The following is a 23,542-nucleotide window of genomic DNA, read 5'->3' as shown; positions in this document are numbered from 1 at the left end:
GCCTGTCCTGAGGACCAATCGCAGCTGTTGCCGTCTCCGTTGTCCCTTGACGGAGTGACGGACACTTAAAAAATATTCCGTGCAGCCGGAGACGACGTAGAGACTCTACAACAGGTTCTGCGTCGACGCAGAGGACTCTGCGTAGCCTACGCAGAGCACTTTACGCAGAAGTATAAATTGGGCTTAAGTAATCCTGGCATTGTCTTTTTGGAGTATCTTCAAAAAACCAGGTCATTTGGTATATTTATGTGGTCAGTTGTGTATGACAATATCTGTACATATCCAGCCATCCATCCATCCATCTATGTGGCAGGAACATAATATATCCTGTAGGTTTTGGTTTTGGCTTTTCCACCATACAAATCCAGCACGACTTGGCATGGAACAGTTCAACTCCACTCGGTTTGGTATTGTTTTCCATTACTATAGTACCTCCTCAGCGAACGTGGTCGTGATACAGCTCACCAAACAGTATATTTCTGTTTGTGTATTTGACTTAGTTAAGCTATTTATTTATGATCAGTTCCCGCTGCAAAATGTTATATTATTGTATTTTGATTTTTGTGATAAATGATAAGGAACGTAAAGGCTAACGTAATACAAACACTCTGCAACATCATTAGGCACAAAGCAACTCAAAATATATCTTGTAAAGAGATTCCAGCATGGCTGACAAAACAGCTAGCTATGCTAATGCTAATCGCAGCCTCGAGAGCTTACCTTTGGAAACAGGTTCACCAAGTTAGCCGCAAAATAGTAGCATGCTAATGCTAAATAAATATGTCCTTGCATATTGGTGAGCTCGCGTATCAAGTATGCACACCACTACACCACATGCTCAACCCATATCCAAAATCTTAGATCGATCTGACCAATGGTCAGCGAGATATGCCTGTCACAGACACAGATACTGACTGCATTGTTTCCTTCCAAATAAACCCACATTTTGTCGTTAATTGAGGACTTTTTTTAAGACATTTTTCGAACATGAGCAAAATCTGGCACTGCGCTGTTACCTCACATCTGCAGAAAAAGGGGTTAGCCACCAAGGTCATTGGATGGATGACAGACATTTGACTGTTAATCTGATATCCACTGCTGTAAACATCTCCCATGAAGGAGTAGATAACGTTCAGCACCGCGAACTTGGCATGTTGAAGGTTTCTGCTTGGTGGGTGCCACAGCTTTTAACGCCTGAATAAATGCACGCAAGACTCAAGTCACGTTGCGGAAGAACTTGGCAGGTTTTGAAGCAGAGCCAACTGGTTTTATTGAATATTTCCTAACCCTGGATGAGTGGTGGGTCTACCACTTTGAGTTGCACCTTATGGTAAAGTAGCAGCACAGTTGGGATAATAACCTGCCATTTTATTATACATGGGGCAATGAAAGAACAATGTTCTTGGTTTGGGGACTAATTTACTACTGTCATATTTTCTCTTTTCCTCATTTCATGTCCATTGTCTAATGAAGATGAAACTGTCTTGACTTGTTGGCAGCTGTGGATACCAAGGAAAGATATTATCCAAGAGTTTGTTTGGTTTTTAGCTATATTTTGACATGTAACTGTAGCTCTTGGTGCTATTAATAAAGCAATTGGAATTTCGCTGAATAGAGCGCTGATCACTACCTTCCCTGTGCTCTCCTGTGTCGTCCTCCTGGACTCCAGCCCAAACCTCTGCTCCACCAATGTGACGGGACAAATCAGTGTTACTCTTGCTAATATATTCAAACCGCTGTCGAGCGGCTGCAGACGACATTGAGCAGTATTAGAAATGATAGCCTTGACTGTCAGCAATGCTAACCACTCCTGAAAAGGTGACAGCACATTTGGCCGGGGGAGCAAAAAAAGAAAAACCTACAAGTTTAACTTTTGGGGTATTTTGATCTTTAATGCAAACAGGATGTGGAAAATTTTGTCTATTCACATCTCAAGAGTCACACTGACGAGAGGAACATGTTGTAAAGATCATCTCACGCCACCTCGCCTTCAACACTTCAAACATTTTGTTCTTTCATAGTGCCAGGCTACTCACTGACAAACTATTCTTTCATGAGAAGTTTGGGGAGGAACGACTCCGCACCACTCCTGTCAAGTGCTTACGCACACAAATGCTGAATATTTGAGGTGACTCCTGGATGTGTTTTATGCAGACAACATGTGACAGGCCTGAAATAAAGCCAGGGCAGATATGAAAGCAGGCACTGTCTGTCAAAATCAGGAAATAATCAACCCCCCCCCCCCCAATCCACCTCAGGGGCCCAGCTGAAAGTCATTAGCCCAAAACAATGTGCTGCCTCTACTGTTAGTTTGAAAAAATAATAACAGTAATAATACTTCGGAGAATTACCATAACGATTTGAGAGGATCTCAATTATCTCCTGTGTTTTGAGGCAGCTATGTGGAAGATTGCAGTGCGGTCACTGTCAGGGGCGTGGACCAGCTGTACTGTAGAAATATTTAGAGAACATTTACGCACCAGCCTTGATTATAATCGCCAAAGGTGATTATACAGCTCTAATCCTATTAGTCTTTGTTTGCAACATAGGATGAAAAATTGCATCCATATGTTTTTAAGAGTTTGGTATTTGTCTCTTAGGAAAACATTACAATTTAAGCGTATTGTAGTGAATGTAAGAAAAGTGGAATCAAAGTGAGTGAATCAGTTCACATCTAAGTCTGCATTTACACATGACACAGAGAACGTCAATATAAATATCACATTTAGTCAGCATTGCCAACAATGTTACAGGCAAAAGTATAAAACACAAGAATGGCATAAAAACAGTTAATATTTACATTTGACCAACCTGTACTAAATGCACTTAAGTACATCATATGGTGAAAAGCAACAGTATCTATGTGCCACTTTGACACAGATCACAACTTGTGTCTGAACATTTAATCAGGAGAAACTGCCAAACAAAATTAAACAAAGACCACAATCTTCACAATGAAGTACAACAAGCTAAAGCTTTTTGTCAATTCTTGTTTACAAAGAATAGATGTTATAAAGTGAGTTCACCTTTCAAGACTCTTGAGGGACTAATGAGCTCAGGAGAATAAGGGTGTTGGTTAATGCAGAAGCTAACTTACAGGTGTTTACCAGCTTTTTTATTTGAACAGTAGAATGCCTTCCAAAATATATGTGACCCGCCACAGACCAAGGGGGAACAAGTCGGCCCAGTGCAAAACGAGTAAAATGTTTCAAATTGAAGTTTGTAAGAAGCCACTACCTGCTTCAAATCACAGTATTGTGGGTCTTAAAACCATAAACTTTGTGTTTGAATTAAGGTTGTTTTATCGCTGTGAATCATTCCTAGTTTGGGTGTGGCGATCTCACATTCCAGAGCTTTTGTTGCTTTTTCGGCCAATCAGCTGAAGGTCACAGAGAATACACATGGCTACTTAATATGCACGAACAGAGAGAAAGGGAGGGAGAGAGAGAGTGGAGGGGGAGAGAGAGTGTCTGGAACTTTCCAGCAGTTATTGAGCGTGTGCAGTGTGTGTGTGTGTGTGTGTGTGTGTGTGTGTGTGTGTGTGTGTGTGTGTGTGCAGTGCGAAATTGAAGCGTGATTGTCATCAAAGCAGTCGTCATCAAAGCTTTGTTGAACAAAGGAAGACAAAGAAAACCGGACAATAAGTGAACTGTGGCTGAACTTCTTAACAAAAACAGAGACAGCAAAGAGAATGGTGGTGAGTGGTCTGTTAGCATTTTAAGCTAGCGATCTTTATGCTAACGTGTTAGCAGACTTCATCGTCACAAAAACAACAAACAGATGATTGACTGTGATGCTAATGATTTAGCAACGAGCTCTCCTAAGTATATATAGTATATTTTGTTTTCATGAAACAAAAACAGATGATGGAAATACAGTGGTATGCAAAATTTGGGCACCCCAGTAAATGTTGATGATTTTCCTTTATAAATCATTGGTTGTTTGGATAAGAAATTTCATATTTAAAACAGCATATATTTAAATATATCATATAGGAGACTAACACAGTGATATTTGAGAAATGAAATAAAGTTTATATGATTTACAGAACGTCTGCAATATCAGCAGATTCTGGACAACACTGTCCAGGAATCAGTGACAAAGTTGAAGTTGTGTCGCGGCAAACCATCAAACCTGACTGAACTGGAAATGTTTTGTAAAGAAGAATGGTCCAAAATACCTTCCTCCAGAATCCAGACTCTAATTGGAAGCTATAGTAAGTGTTTAGAGGCTGTTATTTCTGCAAAAGGAGGATGCACAAATGTGATTTTGCATACCACTGTATAACTACACAAATTATAAAATAATAAGCCCCCCAAGGGTGTGGTTTCACTGACAGCTTAGACCAGGAGGGGGTTGTTCTACGTAAATGTGATGATTCTGTCTCTTGGCTCCCAGAAGGTGTAAATCTTTGAGGCTATCATTCAACCTAAAGCAGTTTGAGGAGTGCCTACATTGAAATGGCCATATCTTCTTCAAATATTATCCGATTTGTATGTGTTGGACATTGTTGGAAAACTTAGAAATCACACTCTCAGAATCTGTAAATAACAGACACAGTAACACATTTTTGACCCTTACTGCAATATTTCCACTCCAGATTTCCACCGGGCATGTTACAGCAGCGGCGCTGTGTCTTGGGAGCAAGCGGTATTCACTGAAGATCGCGCGATAATCCAGAATGGACTGTTGATCTGCTGTCACAAATGATTTTATGTTTCTCCACTTCAACAATCAGTCTCTCGTCGTACATTATGACTCTCTGAGATGCTCTGATTAATTGACTGTTGACCTGGCAGCACCGGTCACGACGTAATGTTGATGTGAAGTTGTGACAGGCTATATGACCTGCGTATTGCGTTTTATTTTGAAAGGGGGGCCGGAAGTTTTTTACTTTGATTCTGTGTCAGACTTCCTGTCTGGTGCGATCTGCTCTGTTGGAATTTACGCGGTTCAGCAGCGGCAAAAATAGAACTGCTACCTAACGAAAGTGCTTCGGCGAGGCGAGCCACTTCTGGGACGCTGCTGAGACGTTCTGCAGTACGCCCAGTGGAAATGCTCTCATTGGTTAGAATGGGAGCTATTTGCAAAAGGGATAGTTCAGGGGTTATGTGTGGTTGCATAAGCTACTGACACAATGTAAGTGCTGACTGCACTGCTCTAGCCCCCAGCTCCCTCTGTGCGCAGAGAAACCAGTGTGTGAGCGGTGTTCGCTTTCACTAAAAACATGGTTGTAAGCAGCAAAGATCTTAGTCTTTTAAAAAAGTAGGTCATCTAATTTATGTCTGCTTAAATTTTCAACATCTTAATATGTTTGCCACCTTCCCTGTTTTCTGAGTCTGTATCACTTTTTAAAACTAACCACAAATCATAAAAAAGATTAACAAAGCAGGAAAAAAGTGTGAATTCAGCTTCAGGTTGGATTTTTCCTCTTGGTTTTCGAGAATCAATACTCACAACAATATAGTCACTGTCTATTTCATAGCAATCATCCAGACAGGCATAATGATCTCAGGGAAGCCTTCCTGTTTCTCCACAGCCAGGACCTCCAGACCAGCCTTGGCGATGATGGTCTTCATGATGTCCAGGTGCCGACTGATGCTGCTATCAATGGGGTCTAATTTACAGCCCTGCCGGGCCATGTTATCCTTCATTATAATGACGCCGTTTGGACGCAGGCTCTTCTTACAGCGGAACAGGAAGTTCATTAGGTCCCTGTCTGTCAGGTGACCTGAAGGAAAAACAGATAACACTCATAACTGAGGTATTTTCATGAAAAGCTGTTTTTAGAAATAATAATAATAAAAAAAACAACTTGCAACTATTTTTATATATATATATGTATTTTTTTTTTTAAGTGGACTCACTTTTTCAAACAGCTTCCAACTGGCATGTCAATGAAGTAAAGTTGTGTCCAGAGAAATAGATCTAACGCTATAGATAATTTTAGTATAGTTGATTACAGCTGCATTGGGAAAACATTGGCAGTAATTGGTATTTCATGTCCAAAATCAACATCTTGTCTGGCTTTGTTCAACGTGGCAATATTCTCCTGGACACCAAGGAAATAGCTTCACTTTCAGGCTATTTTCACAATACAGGCAAATCAGATATTTTTTCTCAGATCATATCTTTTTAGTTGGACTTCTCACACTTTCAAGTGCAAGAGATAAACTCAGATTTGTGTGTCAGGACAAAAAGCTGTAGACATACCAATGTTTATGGTGTGGCTTTTAAAAACAGATGGAGATGCATGATGTACAACATCTCAATCTCCAAATTTGTACATTGTCAAGTCACGGTGGTGAATTCCTCTGTACTCAGCGAGGAGTTCTCTGCAGCTTGAGTTAATTTTTGAAGAATAAAACTGATCTAAAGTAGTTAATGTTTCTCTGGGACTTTCAAAACCAGTTGGATAAAATCTGGAATTGCAAGAAGAACAGATTTTTACTGGTAGTCTAAGCAAGTTCAAAGCTGGGGCGAAGATGGTGGCTCAGTGGTAGAGTGAGTCGTCTTTCAAGTGGAAGGTTGTGGACTTGATTCCAGGCCGGCTAGTCTGATGTGTCCTTGGGCAAGACACCACACTTTGTTCCTAAAGGCTGTGCCAGCAAGGGTATGGATGGATAAAAGTGCCATTTACCATTTATGATTATAATGTATGATGACTGAAATCTCCCAGTCAGTCTTCATAATAAAGACTGACTCATACATTCAACATCTGCAAGTTTGCAGAGGGATGTCATAGCCCTGTTGTCATACAGGGATCAGGTACTCAAAAACAATCCGACCAAGCAGACCCTTATTTTGGAAGAACCCTGGGATACTTTGCACAAGCGGAAGAAGTACGTAACTTTCTGTGCATAAAGGACTTAAGGCCACATTATACTTCTCCGACTGCGTAATGCGTTATCCGTCTGCGTCACCGCGTAGACCACTTGAGCCTTTATACTTCTGCGTCGTGGTGACGGATAGGCACTGCAATTTCCCGCCCGATCAGTAGGGGTCGCTGCGCAAGGTTGTTGTGCTTTTGGCTACAGTGAGCAATGGCGTCCGAGGGAGAAAGACTGTTGTTGTTGAAACAGTGGCCGTTTGTTACTTTTCTGTGTCCCGGAACGCAGTTTTAAGATAATTTGAGGCGAGAAATTGGCCATTTAGAGTCTAAACATGTGCTGTGTGTGTTAAAATATGACGTATTTTTCGTTCGGCAGCGACGAAGTCGGCGGTGTTCAGCTCCGCCCTCTGTGGACGCTCGCTGCTCACTGTGAGCCGGCACAGAGCAGCTTAGCTCGGCCTGTCCTGAGGACCAATCGCAGCTCTTGCCGTCTCCGTTGTCCCTTGACGGAGTGACGGACACTTAAAAAATATTCCGTGCACCCGGAGACGACGCAGAGGCTCTTCGACAGGTTCTGCGTCGACGCAGAGGACTCTGCGTAGCCTACGCAGAGCACTTTACGCAGGAGTATAAATTGGGCTTTAGGAAGACTGTAAAGTGAGACGCCTCTCGTACTCACATGCAACCCACTGCATCCAGACGACATCGTATTTGTTTTTCGGGGGTGTGAAATCCTGCAGGTTGAAGCAGTAGTAGGTCTCGATGCGATCAGCGTCATCGCCCAGGTATTCCTCGTGTGCGTGAAGTAGGAAGTGTTCCATCATATCGGCCATCTCCATTTTCTCAAACACGGGAAGGAGGACTCCTTTAGTCACGCGCCCAATCCCGGAGCCACAGTCCAAAGCACAGTGTGTACCGGCTTTACCCGGACCCTGTGGGTGAAAGAAGATTCGGAATTCAAAATTCCTCAACTGACAACTGTCATTTGTTAAAAAACGGAGCATAGGGACATTGTGTGCTATGTCTGCTTCCCTGCAGCATATTATTACCATATCTATAAGCCATACAGACGTTTTCTGTACCAGATGTCAGGCCTCTACACCTCAAAAGCACCGACAGCACAAGCAAGTAGCCCTCAGTTCCTCAGGTCAACAGAACTACAAACTTTACCACAGGGGAACAAAGTCCCCTCACTTGAATCACGCTGGTTTTGCTTCCTTTTCATTTGGTATTCTGACCTCACTCCAACCCCGTCCACATCAGGGGCCCCAGTATGTGATTGTATGAGAGATGGGGCCCTGAGGAGCTCTGAGCTTGTTATGGGAGGCTTCCTGGTTTTGGTGAATTACTGCCATATTGCTCTGAGTGCATGTTGCTCACTTTAATCTGGGTGGGTTGTAAATCTGTTTTTTTCCTACCATGCTTATTATCAATGGAGGTGTTAGGTTCAAAGCATGTGCAGGGCACAGGTAGCCTACTGAAAGATGATGAGGTGCAGCAGTGCTCAGTTTATTAGCTCAAAACTGTTTAAAAAAAAAACAGTAGCTCCTAATATTAGAAACAAATGTAAAACACTAAAAAACACACACACAAAAGACACTCATGTCCAAAAAAGGTACAAATTTGTTTGAATTTGTACCTTTGATTTTGTTGAATTATAAACTTATCTTCATTTATCTGGTAACATCCGACAAAGTCACAGTTATGACAGATGTGACATCCCTTTCTTATTCCTCTCACCATTAAAGGTATAGATCATAGTTTTTCTCGTCAGTTCACTTCTGCATGGATATGTGGAACCCTATGAAATGTGGTGTCACTTACATTTACATTACATTTTGAATTTCATCAACTTTTGAAAGCAGTATTTGTCTGAGATGGTGGTTTAGGTATTGTTGTGAAGGAAAGCTGGACCCGTCGATACACAACATCCCCCGGAACATGTCTCTACAACAACTTCTCACATGAGGGACACCTGCAGCACCTTGCCAGAAGAGACATTTGTGCTCAGATTAAAAAACTATTAAAGAAGATTGCGATTTTTAAGAATTAAAAACTGTCAGTCAACAAGGTTTGTTTTATTTTCATGTTTTACTTTGTGACAAATTGTTTTGTACATGCCGTTTCTAGAAATATTCATTTAATGTATCTGTAGTTTGTACTTTTTCGAGGTTTTTACACTGCTGCTATAATTCTGCAAAAAAAAAAAAGCGGGTGATGAAGAAATTAATCATAAAATAAAATCCTGTTTGGATCTGAAAATTATAAATAACAATGAAAACAGCCAACTGGTCATTTAGGAGAACATCTTTATCCAGGTTTCGAATATGTTACAGTTACCCGTTTAATTGTTTGACAATTTATAGACTAATATAATCTGTATCCATAGTTTTAATCCCCATTTTTCTCCAATAAATTTGTGAATTTTGGTGTAAAAAAGTTAAAAGACCTTTAGTGCAGGGAATACAATGTAAACACTGTGTACTGTATTATTATGGAAACACTGACTCAGGACTGAGCTGTATTAATTTGTTGTGTTTACATTCGCAGCAGTTAAAAATGTAGCCACTTATTCATCTGCACCTCCTTTAAGACATCCAAACTTAGCAGGTTATAATTAGAGCTCCTGTAAAGCTGATACTCTCTGAATAACTCAGTCTCTGGGCCAAACCCATTGCCCTACAATTAGCATGTGGATTACTTTAGCATCTAAAAGAAACTCTGCAGTGTTGCATGTTCTGCATGTTCTCCCCGTGTGTGTGTGGAGAACCTGTGTGAGAGCTCTTCTCATAAAAATTTACAACGTGTTTTAGGAAGAAAACACAAGTTTAAATGAGTGTAGAATGTGTATCAGACAATGATATAATGTATAATAGCTATAAGCAGGTAAAGTTGTATACAGATACAGAAAGTCTTCTGGCTCAAAATGTAAACATTACAGGCATAGGCTTTGATTTTATAGTTGAATGTGAGCTTGTGTTTTCCATTTTTTTTAGATGGACTCACCACAAAGCTCTTCAGAAATTCCCGGGAACCCTCCAGATCAACATTGGATATATCCACAAAATCTCCCATCATGCCCTCCTCCGAAGCAGGCACATCCTCATAAAACTGCTGTGCTCGGTAGTAAAACTGCTTCTCACCCTCGATGTACTCACAGGTGAGGGGGTAGAGCTTCACTGTCGGGACAAATGGTCAGATAGAAAACAAAAGCACAGATGAATAAAATTTTGACAGCATCTTTATGTATCACTTATGTATCAATTTCTTCTAAAAGGTTTTCTGCTTCGGTTTGATGATTTACAGAAAAGTGTGCAAGAATTATTTAAACACAATTAGGCATGTGCATACATGCCTAATTGTTTAGGCACCCTTGTCATTTTATTGATTTCAATAACTTTAGCCCTAATTATTGGAACTCAAAATTGGTTTGGTAACCTCAGTGACCCTTGACCTCCATACACAGGTGAATCCAATCATGAGAAAGGGTATTTAAGGAGGCCAATTGTAAGTGTTTCTCCTCTTTGCATCTTCTCTGAAGAGTGGCAACATGGGAGCCTCAAACAACTCTCAAATGACCTGAAAACAATGATTGTTCAACATCATGGTTTAGGGGAAGGATACAGAAAGCTATCTCAGAGATTTAAGCTCTCAGTTTCAACTGTGAGGAACATTGTGAGGAATTGGAAGACCACAGGTACAGTTCTAGTTAAGGCCTGAAGTGGCAGACCAAGAAAATCTCAGATAGGCAGAGGGTAAGGATGGTGAGAACAGTCACAGTCAACTCACAAACCAGCTCCAAAGACCTACAACATCATCTTGCTGCAGATGGTGTCACTGTGCATCGTTCAACTATTCAGCGCACTTTACACAAGGAGATGCTGTATGGAAGAGTAATGCAGGAAAAGCCCTTTCACCTTATTATTGTCACCTTATTTATATATATTATATATATTCTTATTAATTATTACTTATTTATTTATTTTCTCCATATCAGACTCAGCAAGTACAGAAGATCACACAACTTCAAAAATAAAATAAAATTAAACTTAAATTAATTAATTAAAATTTTAAATGTTTATATTAAAATTAAAAAGAGCAACAAATAGAGTTCACAATTAAGATTAAAATAAAATAAAATAGTACAAAGTCCTTGTTTAAAACAAGAATGACAAAAATGTACAATGTGTACAGGATACAGGAAGCTTCCGTCCTCGCCCGGCGCAGCTGCATCGGTTCTCCTTCGTCTCTCTTCTCTCACTTCCGCACTCCTGCGTGTGCTGGTGAGCTCAGTCTTTTGGGCGAGATGGTTCTCGAACTGATGCACCCACCTCCAGCTGTTCCTGATCCCCTCCACCTCCTCAGCTCCCATCGTCCTGGGTCTCCCTTGGCTGGCTCGCCACAACCCCTAGTTCGACAGGACCAACGGACAACTCACCGGATGGAGCGTCCACTGCCATTCCCGGTGTCTCCATTCGGCTCGCCCAATTCCTGTTCCCATGCCTGAGACTGTTCCTGAGCCTTGCAACCTCACTGATGTCCCCAGTGAGTACCATGACCTCGCTGAGGTTTTTTCAAAGCACCTCGCCCTCTCACTGCCACCTCACAGTCCTTAAGACTGTGGCATAGACCTGCTCCCTGGGGCCACACTCCCCACCAAAAGACTTTACAACCCCTCCCGCACCGAACGTCAAAGCATGGAGGACTACATCAACCAGTCCCTGGCCGCTGGTCTCATCCGTCCCTCCTCATCTCCAGTCGGTGCCGGTTTCTTCTTCGTCCAGAAGAAGGACGGAACCCTCAGGCCCTGCATCGACTACAGAGGCCTGAATGAAGTAACAGTAAAAAACCGTTACGCCTTACCCCTGTTCGACGCCGCTTTCAGCCCCCTCAGCAAGGAACGGATCTTCTCCAAACTCAACCTCCGTAATGCCTACCACCTTGTCCGGATTCGGGAGGGGGACTAATGGAAGACGACTTTCAACACTCCCATTCGACACTTTGAGTACCTGGTCATGCCCTTTGGTTTAACCAACGCCCCTGCCGTATTCCAACATCTGGTCAATGACATTCTGCTGGACATGCTGGACAGGTTCTTCTTCGTCTACCTGGACGTCTACCTCCCTCGTCGCCTATGGTCTCACATCGCCATGGACTTTGTCACTGGTCTCCCTTCCTCCAACAACAACACCACCGTCCTCACCGTGGTTGATCGATTCTCCAAGGCGGTCCATTTCATGGACCCTTCCCAAACTTCCCTCTGCCGCCAAGACGGAGGAACTTCTGGTTAACCGTCTTCATGGTTTCCCAATCTTCCACATTGTCTCCGACAGAGGTCCCCAGTTCTCTTCCCAAGTATCGAAGGCTTTCAGCTCAGCCCTGGGCGCCTCCGTCAGCTTGTCCTTGTCCTGGCTAGCATCCTCAATCTAACGGCCAAACTGAGGGAAAATCAAAGCATGGAGAGCGCCTTATGCTGTGTCCCTGCTCGCCATCCCACTGCCTGGAGCTCCTTTCTCCCTTGGGTCGAATACGCCCACAATTCCCTCACGTCTGCCTCCACCGGTGTCCCCCCCTTCATGGCATCCCTCGGCTACCAACTTCAACTTCCAGGAGGACGAAGTTCTCATCCGTCCAGGCCAAACTCCATCGCTGCCAAGTTCACCCGTTTGGTGACAGGTGTGGGCCTCCCTTCAACATGTCTCTTTGCAATCACAGAAACAGGGTAGCTTAAAACCATCTGTCGTTTCTCCTTAACAGAAATGTAACACTTTCCTTGTAGTGCAAGTTATCTCAAAGCCAGTAGCCTTCCTCACTGTGCAACTGTTGTTGCTTCCGTCCTCTTCCGAGGTCAGACAAGATCATCTTTAAGTGTATCCTTCATGTGTGCAGTTATTCCATGGCAGTGTGAGGATGATTTTGAAGCCCAACCCGGCCTTTGTACCTAAGGAGTTGGGCTTATGTTCTTCTATTGACCTTGTGGCCTTTGCTGCCTCACCAGGTGGGCAGAGCGCACTTGCATTGATAGGACAAAGGGTTAATATCACGGTTCTGGGGTCACGGTTTTCGATTCAGTTATGTTTGATTCCCCTCCCCACCAGGAAGGAAGAGAAATCGGCAGAGATTAACTAGGGTCCGTTATCAGTCATGATGGTATTGGGCACACACCAGTGGGCAAACAGAGATGAAAGGAAATCAGTGACCACCCTGACCATGACAGAACCAGTGGGCAGCACCTCAGGCCACTTAGAGTGAAGGTCGTAGGCCACTAGGAGGAAGCGTTGGTGCTGAGGGACGTCTTACCACTGGTAAGACACCCATGATCTTCTGAAAAGAGCTGGGGGCAGAGCTGAGGTAGCAGGGCATTCGGGTGAAGTGGAAGAACCCCATGTGTGACACAAAGGCAGTGAGGTTATGGCTGTTTGGGTGCAGGGGAACCTGCAGGTAGCCCTGGTGAAGGTCAAGCTTGGAGAAGACCGTGGAGGCATGGAACTGAGCAGACAGCTCCTCCGTTGTAGACAGTGGGTTTTTATCGGAGATCACTGCTCTGTTCACCGGTCTGAGGTCGACAAAGGGGCGCAGGCCACCCGACTTCTTCCTTGCCACCACCAGGTTGGAGATCCAGGGTGAAGCATCAATCCGCTCAATAAGGCCAGCATCAAGCAGCTTCTGCAGTTCAGCCGTGACATCGTCACGTGGGTTAGTTGAGGGGTAGCCGAGGTTTACTGAACGGTTGATGATTGAAGGCGGTGACGCAGCCCAGGCCAGCGAAGAATGACGGCCAGCGTTGCTGCCAGGGCGTGGTCCCCACCAGGCAACGGTGCCAACCATGCCAATCTTAGTATGTCCATAACCTTACAGCTCCTCTGCTCCTCTTTGACAGCAGCAGGTCATCTGGGGACATGAGCCGATGTCACGTTTGAGGCAACAACAGAAGCAGAAGCAGCGAGCGCAGACACAGAGTGGCCAGAGAAACAGAGCGACTGTACTAAGGCATTTGTGTGAAACCGAACCGCGACAAGCGTACCGAACGGGACAGAATTTTTCAATAAACCATTTCACCCATGTTAAAGGCATATTAATTATTACGATAAACTGAAGCTGTATGGCATTGCAATGAATTAAGACATTGACAGAATTAGTTGTCATGTAGAATACAGGGATACACCATGAAAAAAGTAAGATAAGCATCTCGTAATATACCAACTTTATTCTTGCGAAAATATTTTTTTTCCCTTGAGTATGGCCCTAATACCCCATCATAGAAATGAAAGTGAAACTGCATCCAAAACGATTTCATGTATGGCCTTTTTTTCTGTAAACACAGATGTCACCAGTAAACAGTATATGAACAGGATCCCTGATCACAATCTCACAGTAGATATAGCATGATGATGTGATTACCAGAGGACTATAAATAAGGACATGCTGTGCCCCTCTTACACTCTTCTCAGCTGTTACATGATATATGATGACATTCTGATTTATTAGTTTGCAGTGTTGTGTACTTACAGATGTTTTTAGGTTACCCGTTAGAAGAGGTAATGAACTGTGGACCTTTAAGGATCTATAGCATAACACTTTTGTGTTACAATATGATTTAAGTGGCATAAGACACAGTGACCTTACTTGCAGAGATTCAACATTTCAAAGACTTTAGAGGACATGCTCCTGTTGAGGTAGAGATTAGGGAGGTGCAGAGATCAGGGACTCATGGGGGAATGTCCGTCCACTTGTCAAGTACTTCCAGTAGCAGAATTCATTGCAACTCAGTGAAACATTAAGAGGGGGATTTATTTCCAGCTGGACTTCTTCCTCCATGTTACAAACATCAAGAGCAAGGCAGAGATCCAGGACACAACATTACAAAGTAAACAAATGCTTCTTTGTGATATTACTTAAAGGAAACGTTGAGTTGTTGTTTTTTTGTTCTTTAATTGTCGTTCTGACACATTGTCAGTACTGACAGTACTGAGTCCACCACACGCCTGCTCCCTGCACTGAGAACCGGCATGAAAGGAAAATGTTTTTAGTGATAAACATGGCTGCCAGTGGAGAAACAAGGAATCTAACTAACTCAATGCAGGATTTTGAAAAACACCAAGACGTGGGCTGATAGGTACAGCACACAGGAGTTTGTTTAACTTCGACTACTGCTATCATTAAGTTCAAACACCTCATTTTGTTACTTCATTTTTAGAAATTGTTTATTTATTTTTGTATACCAAGTTTTCAGTAAGAGTGAGGTTTCATGTCTTAAGCTGTTTCCAGGCAGATGTGACTATTGATCAGTACCTCACATCATTGATTGGTCTACTGCAATGGCCAGGCAGATTTTATTAATTTAGTGCTAACTAACTCTACTAAAATTAGGAAACTACTATACTAAATAATGAATACTAATATACTATACTGTGGTGAAGTGTGTTTAATGTAGTGAGTATATTGTCAGTCACCACCATGACACCCCACCCCACCCATGATCAAGTAAAGCCCAATTTATACTCTTGCGTAAAGTGCTCTGCGTCGACGCAGAACCTGTCAAAGAGTCTCTGCGTCGTCTCCGGGTGCACAGAATATTTTTTAAGTGTCCGTCACTCCGTCAATGGACAACGGAGACGGCAAGAGCTGCGATTGGTCCTCAGGACAGGCCGAGCGAAACTGCTCTGTGCCGGCTCACAGTGAGCACTTCGTCGCTGCCAAACTATAAATACGTCATATCTTAACACACACAGCACATGTTTAGACTCTAAATGGCCAATTTTTCGCCTCAAATTATCTTAAAACTGCGTTCCGGGACACAGAAAAGTGACAAACGGTCACTGTTTCAACAACAAAAGTCTTTCTCCCTCGGACGCCATTGCTCACTGTAGCCAAAAGCACAACAACCTTGCGCAGCGACCCCTACTGATCGGGCGGGAAATTGCAGCGCCTATCCGTCACCACGACGCAGAAGTATAAAGGCTCGAGTGGTCTACGTGGTGACGCAGACGGATAACGCATTACGCAGTCGGAGAAGTATACTGTGGCCTTAAGTTCATCATTTCTACTTAACCTCATGTGGGCCAGTGAGGGACGACCAAAGGCCCAGATGTGGCCCAAGGGCAGTATCATGCCAAGATCTGGTCTACCTAGAACAAGGTAAACACAGAAATATTGAGGAGAAACCAGCTCATGGACACTGCAGTCAGGGTTACCCTTTGACTTCAGTGTAACAGAATCTGAGGCATTTGGAGACCCGATAACAGGGCTTGAAGATTAATGTTAAGTCTTCTGCCTAAATTTAACCCAAGGCAGTGCCCATACACATGTACATTTGACATAGACAGACTTGTCAGTATTTCATTAAGTGCATTTATAGCTGACATGGCTGTTGGTGCTGTGTGCAGGCCTGTGACTGTCATGCAATACACCGCTGACTGACACGAGACAGTGCTGTGATGCTCCACGTGCCGCGCCATTAATGGGCCTCGTATCAAGTTAGTGCCAGGCGGCTTGAGCCGGAGCAGACAGCGGGTCAGGAGCTCCTGTTTCTGGAGCTCCTTTGTGATGATGTCATGATGGACGAGTGCTCTGCCTGGAGAGGATTAGCTTCAACTCGAACTTACAATCATCAGCAATGAAAAGCACTTTCACAATGCACTGTAGAGCCTGTTAAAGGCTTTTTGCGTCTCAACCAAGGATGTTGCACAACAAAGGTCCAGCACATTTCCTGTATACATTGCATCACATAATATTCTTCTCCAACACTACATTAGCAGTTGTCATATATTAGGTTTTTGAAGTGTGGTGGTCAGAAGTACTGATACATGGTCAGCACTAACTGTGAAGGTGGTGCCAGTGCCCCAGCATTCCTGATCATGTGGGACATGGATACTAAGTCTTACTGAACAACCTGACTACTGGCAGTAGGGACACAAGAAAAAGGACATTTTAGTCATTTAAGGGTTAAACATGATTGTCTGTTTTTATGTTTTATGAATTGTATTATGTTTTGTGGTGTGTTTTTATTATTTTATTATATTTTTTATTGTGAAGCACCTATTGTTATTATATATCTGTGAAAGGTGCTATAAAAATAAACTGTATTAACTTACTTTACTTAACAAAAGACTCCCTTTATGCTGTACTTGCAATACAACAACAGGAACAGCGCCTATTAAACTGAACACCCACAGCTCATCTGTTAAAATCAAGGGTATTAATTTATTTTGATAGTCAGTTGCTGATGATTCTCTACTAGTAATCAACAGTTATTCAGTATCATATCAACAGATAATCAGTTGACACTTCTTTCTACTGTTTTCATGTGGTTTTCCACTCTCTCTAATTAGACGGACCTGACTAGAGGTGTGAATCTGTCAGATGACGATTTTATTGATTGCCCAGCCCTCATGGGCTTATTAGACACTACAATCATTTCTCAATTATTTCCAGAAAGCCACATGATGTGATGTAACACAGAACCCAACATAACATAACTAAACCAATACAATTAAGTACACATACTACAAATAGAGACGGCTTGTCGTATGGGATACAAAATACTTTGCCGCAGATACCAGGCCTTTTCTATACATTTTGCCAAAGCAAAAACATCATTTTCAAACAGCCAGCGCAAAAATCTCTCCTTCATATTTCCAAAATATATCAGGATTTTTTAACTGAATTGATTCAGAAAGAGAGTTCCTTTAATCACAATATAAAGGACAATAAAAAACAAGTGAAATTCATCTTTAAATCAACCCACTTCCACTGCCAGAGGTAAGGTACTAGTTCTCAATTGAGCACAGAGGGACCTCTGCCTTCTCTTTAGATTGAGGGAAATATAGTTTCTGTAACATAATCATTCTTAAATTTAACATAATTTCCAAGTTTTGGCTTTTTCCATATATCCTGTTTCCATTGATCTTCATATTTACTTGACAATCTTTGTCTGACGACACTTATATTACATTGCAAATTATTTTGGTACATTATATGCAAGTCAGATGCAGACAGTATTATTGAAACCTCTCTAGACCAGGGGGGATGTTTTGCTCTGTCCCGGTTAAAATTTTTCCTAGTTAGCCTTTCCTCTGGCAGACTGACAAGACGGTTCCACAATCGCACCATTTCACATCTTTGTTTTACAATACATGGATTCCATCCTGCATCCCCATTCACAGCTACCTTTGCTGCATATTTGTGCACACCAAGAAAACACCTCAGAGCACGATTTTGAACCAGAGTTACAGTCAAAAACCTCTTCAAAGCCCCAAACTGCTGCAGCATAAAACACAACTGAGTCAACCAAAGATTTATACAGTTGTGTAAATGTAGAAAAACCTAGATCTGTACATAATTTCATTTTACTCAACACCGAACCTAATGCTCTTCCAGCAGACTCTGCTAGTATTTTCCTTCCTTCTGTAAACTTCATGTTTTTTATCAAAAACAAAACCAAGATATTTATAATGACGAGTATACTTTAAAGGCACAGGGCCAAACTGAAATGTATAAATACTCTGTAATTCACTCTTTTCTCTAAAATGAACAACTTGGGGTTTTTTCGCCATTAATAATAAGACGCCATTTACTACACCAAGAACTAAAATTCAGCATATTTTGTAAATTCACTTCATTTTCAGCCATCAGAACAATGTCATCCGCGTAAAACAGAATACTTAAATTCATGTCCTCAATTGGCACACCAAAATTACCCTGCTTAATATCTTGAGCTAAATCATTTATACTAAAAGCAAATAAAGAAGCGGAGAGTAAGTCTCCATGCTTCAGCCCAAAAGGCGTTGGGAACAACCAATTTGTTCTTAAATTATTTATTTGTAAACAAGCAATGGGGTCTTTGTAACGGGCTTTTATAGCATTATAGAATTTTCCATTGATACCAGATGAAAGTAATTGAAACAGCAAAAGGTCTCGGTTAACACAATCAAACGCCTTTCTGAAGTCAACAAACCATGCAAAAGTACTTTTACCCCTATCTAAACGAGCTCTCACCACAGTGGATAACACATAAATATGATCGATACAGGCCTTGTTTTTCCTAAACCCATTCTGTTCATCCACCAACCCTCCATAAGACTCCAAAAAATGCATTAAGTCTGTTGTTAAGTACTCCTGAGTACATTCTGTAGACTGTGCTGATCAAACTAATACCTCTGTAATTCAACGGGACTCTAGGGTCATCTGTTCTAGATTTCGGGATGGGTTTGATAATTGAGCTATTCCACTGAGATGGGATAATGCCATTTTGAAAACATATGTGACACACAAACAATGTAGGACATTACACAATTTAGGGTTCTTAAGTAACTCACTAGGGAGGTCTTCAATGCCCACAGCTTTATGTCTAGCACTTTAAGTACCTCATCTAATGTAATATCAGTGTTCAGTACATCATTTTGATAGTATTTCCATCTCAAGTTTTACTTTACAAGTTTCTTCTAAGAAATGATCATCAAACAAAGTGGAACTACTGTAAGCATATAATTCACTGTAATATTTTTCCGACTTTTTTAATATTTGACCAAATTTAAGAGTAGGTCCACCACTTTCCAATAAAACCTCTATGGCTATTAATGTTTTCTTTTTTGGGGCCTAATTTGTGTATTTCCGTCCAGAATCACCAGTTTTTAACTCTTCTAATTTAAGGGCCTGGCCTCTTTTAAACCGTCTTTTGAAGAAGCTGAGCCTTCTACCAAAGTTAGCCTGGCATTGCTTGAATTCACTATGCGAGGCCCTCCTCTTCCAGGGCTCCCCAGGACCACATTTAAGAAACATTCCCTCTGCAGAACGCAACTTCAACCAAAACTCATTTAATTCATTATTCCAATAAGGTTGTTTAGCCCATTTTTTTTACACGAGAATATTTAGTGACTTCGTCGCTCGGCTGTCCTGGGAACGCCTTGGGGTCCCCCCGGAGGAGCTGGAGGAAGTGTCCTGCGAGAGGGAGGTCTGGGCATCCCTTCTTAAACTGCTGCCCCCGCGACCCGGCCCCGGATAAGCGGAAGAAAATGGATGGATGGATGGATATTTCTCCATTTCAGCATGTGAAACATTACAGAGATTGGTATAACACTTGGCCTATTATCTCCAGTAGGGTGCAACACTTGTTTGAAGACAGAAAATCAACAGGGTAATTCCTGTCACATCTTTTTGCATGCTGTGAACAGTCAACAGTATTAACTACTTCCCCCGCTTGAAAACATAAACAAAGAACTGAATGGTCGGGGAGTCTGCTATGATCACCAATCGAATTAAAACTTTCTGGACCAACCCTGTCAATAAGCTCAGAAGGGGAATAAACATTAAATCCAAGGCATGTTTTCAAATGACATGTGACTATGTAATCAACAACAGCTTTGCCCCTTACTGAGATAGAAGTAAAATTATTATCTTCAGGATTTAACCTCCCGTTAAGTATACAACATTTAGAGTCCTTCAAAAATTCCATAAAGGTATAACCGTGCTTATTTACATTCGTGTCCAAAGTTATTCAAGGAGAAATATCAGTAAATAACAGCCCTCCTATGGGCAATACCATTATGTCCAAACCAAGTGAATCCATCAAAGTCCAGTGTGTCACTGCATAAGTGAGTTTCATTCAGAGAAATTAAGTCAGGGTCTAGGGATTTAGGTAGCAGTGTCCTGAGTTCACAGTTTGACAGCGTCCACCCATTGACATTCCAGTGGGCTAACAACAACTGTTCATTGACGGGCCGGGCAAGCACTTCTCATTCACGATCGCCATCAGCTGCCGGTCCCTGTCTCTCGACGCACGCCAAAGCGACTGCGTCCGCTTCACCATGCATCCATTAGCTGCCGAGTAAAAGTCCCTCCCGACTCGCGGTTTCACGGATCAAAGTTCATAAGTTAATTCCCATTATTCTTTTCGGCATGTGATTTCGCTGAAGACACGTATATGCCTTGAAGCTGTCGTTACCTTTCAATTCCGATTTTCTGCACAACGCAGCCACTTTCTCCTGGGGCTCGAGCTCAGCTCCACTTTGACAATCCCCGGTCGGTCTCCGCACGCCCGCACCAGTTCCACCGCAGCGGCGCAGTGTCACATCCAAGGCCGACGTGCAACAGGTCTTTCACTTTAGCTATTAAATCCTCTCCCTCTGAATGAGGAAACCCCACAACGATCAGAGAGACATCTGGATCAAAACTCTTCTTCTTCGCCGCCTCTCTCTCAGACATTTTCTGCTCGATATTTTCCATTCGCGCCTCAGTGTCCAGATTTGTCTTCATGTCTTTTGTGGCCTTCTCTATCTCTTTCAGCACAACGTTCTGACTCTCAGCCATCATCTTCTCCATGGATCCACGCAATTTATCAACTCTAGAATTTACTCATGCTTTTCCATGCTATCAATTCTAGCATTGACTTGCTTTTCTATGTCGGTCCGCATACGGTCCAGTCTTGCGTTAATTGCTTTCAGTTCTTTCATCACCGCAGCACTGCTACAACACTCGGTCTCATTTTTGTTGCTGTTTCTGGAGGTTCGTTTGTCTTGATCCCCCATAATTTTGTCCAAAATTTGGCACAATGCGAAGGTGTAAACTTCACAATCCCAATGAAGGTCAGTTGTCACCGATAAATCACGGGTTTAGCAAAAGTTTGTTCAAAACTTTGAGAGCATCAACACGTTAAAGCGCTCACGCGGCCATCTTGGATAGGAGGCATCTGGAAAATCCCACAGCTGCAAGTGTAGTTTTCCTGCTCATAGTCTATTGATTGTCAACTATAGATTTGTCACCTAATCTATGATTTGATGTTTACTGGACAGTAAACCTATTGTCAACAGATAATCTAAGAATTGATCATACTAATGATCATATGTTGACATGATCCCGTAAACGCTCAAGTGACAGGCTAATCAGAAGTATTATTAATAATGATATACTGTTTATACAATTCACCCATTCACAACCATTCACTCACACATACAGCACATCTAGACTAAAAGTGACACGATCTACAGAGAAGTATTTAGATGATGGTTAATAACACTGCACAAATAGTATTTACAGTATAGTTTTATACGGTTAGAAACACTTGAAAAACAACTCACAGTCGACTGGCAATTGCACATCACTTATCAGTTGAAGAAGTGTCAACTGATTATTTGTTGGCACAATATTGAATACCTGATAATTACTAATTCAATACAAATACAAATCAAGACATTTGTTGTTGGGCTGAAATGTCCTTGCATGTTTTTTCCCAAGAATGTAAGAATGTGTTTTATAGTATGCTTTGAGAAGCAATCAGTGATAAATGCAAAAGTGTGTTATGTTACCAATGTCAACTCCTTTGTAGGAGTCAAAGGTGGAGAGGGTTGTAAATGTTGACCTTGTGAGTGTGGCCTTTCTTACCCAGAGGAATCTTCTCCATCAGGTACAAGTAACTGGCAAAGAACTCGCTCCTCAGTGTGTGCTGCAGGTGGAAGGACATGCTGTGGCGACACATTGTGTCATCTGTCTCTTTCCAGCGATCCCTGAAGGCTTGATGGGCACCTTTGTACTCAAGGTTCGGTAATGAGCTGTTGCTATCGTCTTCGTCAATCTCCATTGTGGTTGTTATGTGGCAGCTCATAGAACCAGTTCAGTAGCCAAAGAGTGTCTGAGTGAGCGATAGTAGAAGAGAGTCGCTGTCACTGTGTCTCCACTGCCCGTCTGACACATGGTTTCTTCGGCTGTAGCTAAATCTGTCGAGCTGAGTCTCCGACGTGTCTTTGCTGGAGTTCAAGTCCGATCAGATTTACAAATCACCTGTTGTGGACACTGAATTTGGCAGCGTGAGGAAAGGGGGTAGGAATGAAGGGTGACACCTTCTGTCTAAAGCATGCATGCATACAGGCCCCTTGACTTGAGGCTGCAAATTCCAGCCCCATGTAAGAGTCCAGTCTCAAACTGTTGGTGCCACATGTCGTCGTCCTAAAATTAGCAGCCTTCTTGTGTTTGTATGCATGGCTCCCATTTTGTAGCCACACATTTCATCCAACAAAAGAAAATGGTTTTTTTTTTCCCCCAGTATGTAGACTCTCAACTTTTTCCATGTTTGTTTAGAAAAGCTATACTTGCATGTCTCACAGCACTTAGTAAAAATTTGAACATGATCACAACCGCCTCCCTCGAAGTCCCACCCTCCAGGGCGGAACGGCAGTGGTTCAGCGCATGCGTGATTCATTAGCAGCCTGGAGGCGGACTGCAGACGTTTTCCTCCACGTGGAATACGTGTGGAGGAATACGTGATACGTGCCTTCACGTGAGAAACACCAAAAAGTCTGCAGATTTAGCGACAAAGTCGCCACATTGGCAACACCGCGCTGTCAGTGATGCGCGCGACTCGCAAGCTGTGACAGCGTTCGGCGAGGCGCACGACAGAAGACAGACAGGTAGCTCGGCCGATTATTTTATTTGGTCCTAATATTTAATTTGGTCATACTTTTATCATAATAATATGAAAATTCTTAACTTATCTTCCCTTAACAGGAAAAAAGGGGGAAAAAAGAGAGTCTGTTTATGACTGCCGATGCTGTTTTTTTTACTTAGGGATGAAGTCATAGTTTGAAAAACAAGTTCAGTCATTCATTTTCATTTGCCACCGAAAAAAACTGAACTGAACTTTGAACAAATTCCAAATTGAGAAGGTGATCTATGAACGTGAACAGTTCACTTCTCTCCCTCAGTTGTTCCCTGACTTGT

The 23,542-nt window shown here is 42.3% G+C and overlaps 1 protein-coding gene across 1 annotated transcript; it reads right to left on the bottom strand.

Moving 5' to 3' along the window:
- Positions 1-3,513: 3,513 nt before the first annotated feature.
- Positions 3,514-22,557, bottom strand: ntmt2 (N-terminal Xaa-Pro-Lys N-methyltransferase). The gene is made up of 4 exons (XM_083888411.1): positions 22,211-22,557; positions 9,839-10,011; positions 7,512-7,764; positions 3,514-5,731 (listed from the first exon to the last, which is right to left on the bottom strand). Exons 1-4 carry the CDS (start codon positions 22,428-22,430, stop codon positions 5,475-5,477), a joined length of 903 nt encoding a protein of 300 aa, XP_083744537.1. The 5' UTR covers positions 22,431-22,557; the 3' UTR covers positions 3,514-5,474.
- Between the last annotated feature and the right edge of the window lie 985 nt (positions 22,558-23,542).

Source organism: Microchirus variegatus, assembly GCF_963457635.1.
Source record: "Microchirus variegatus genome assembly, chromosome: 4".
NCBI classification, from domain to species: domain Eukaryota; kingdom Metazoa; phylum Chordata; class Actinopteri; order Pleuronectiformes; family Soleidae; genus Microchirus; species Microchirus variegatus.
Note: the sequence above shows the minus strand (reverse complement) of the source record. Positions and strands in the feature narration are given on the sequence as shown.

Coding starts and splice junctions, on each gene's coding strand:
- ntmt2 (XM_083888411.1), bottom strand. CDS start 22,430: ATGAGCTGCCACATAACAACCACAATGGAGATTGACGAAGACGATAGC. Junction 10,012..22,210: donor GATGGAGAAGATTCCTCTGG/GTAAGAAAGGCC, acceptor TTGTCCCGACAG/TGAAGCTCTACCCCCTCACC. Junction 5,732..7,511: donor CTGGATGCAGTGGGTTGCAT/GTGAGTACGAGA, acceptor TTTTTCCTTCAG/GTCACCTGACAGACAGGGAC.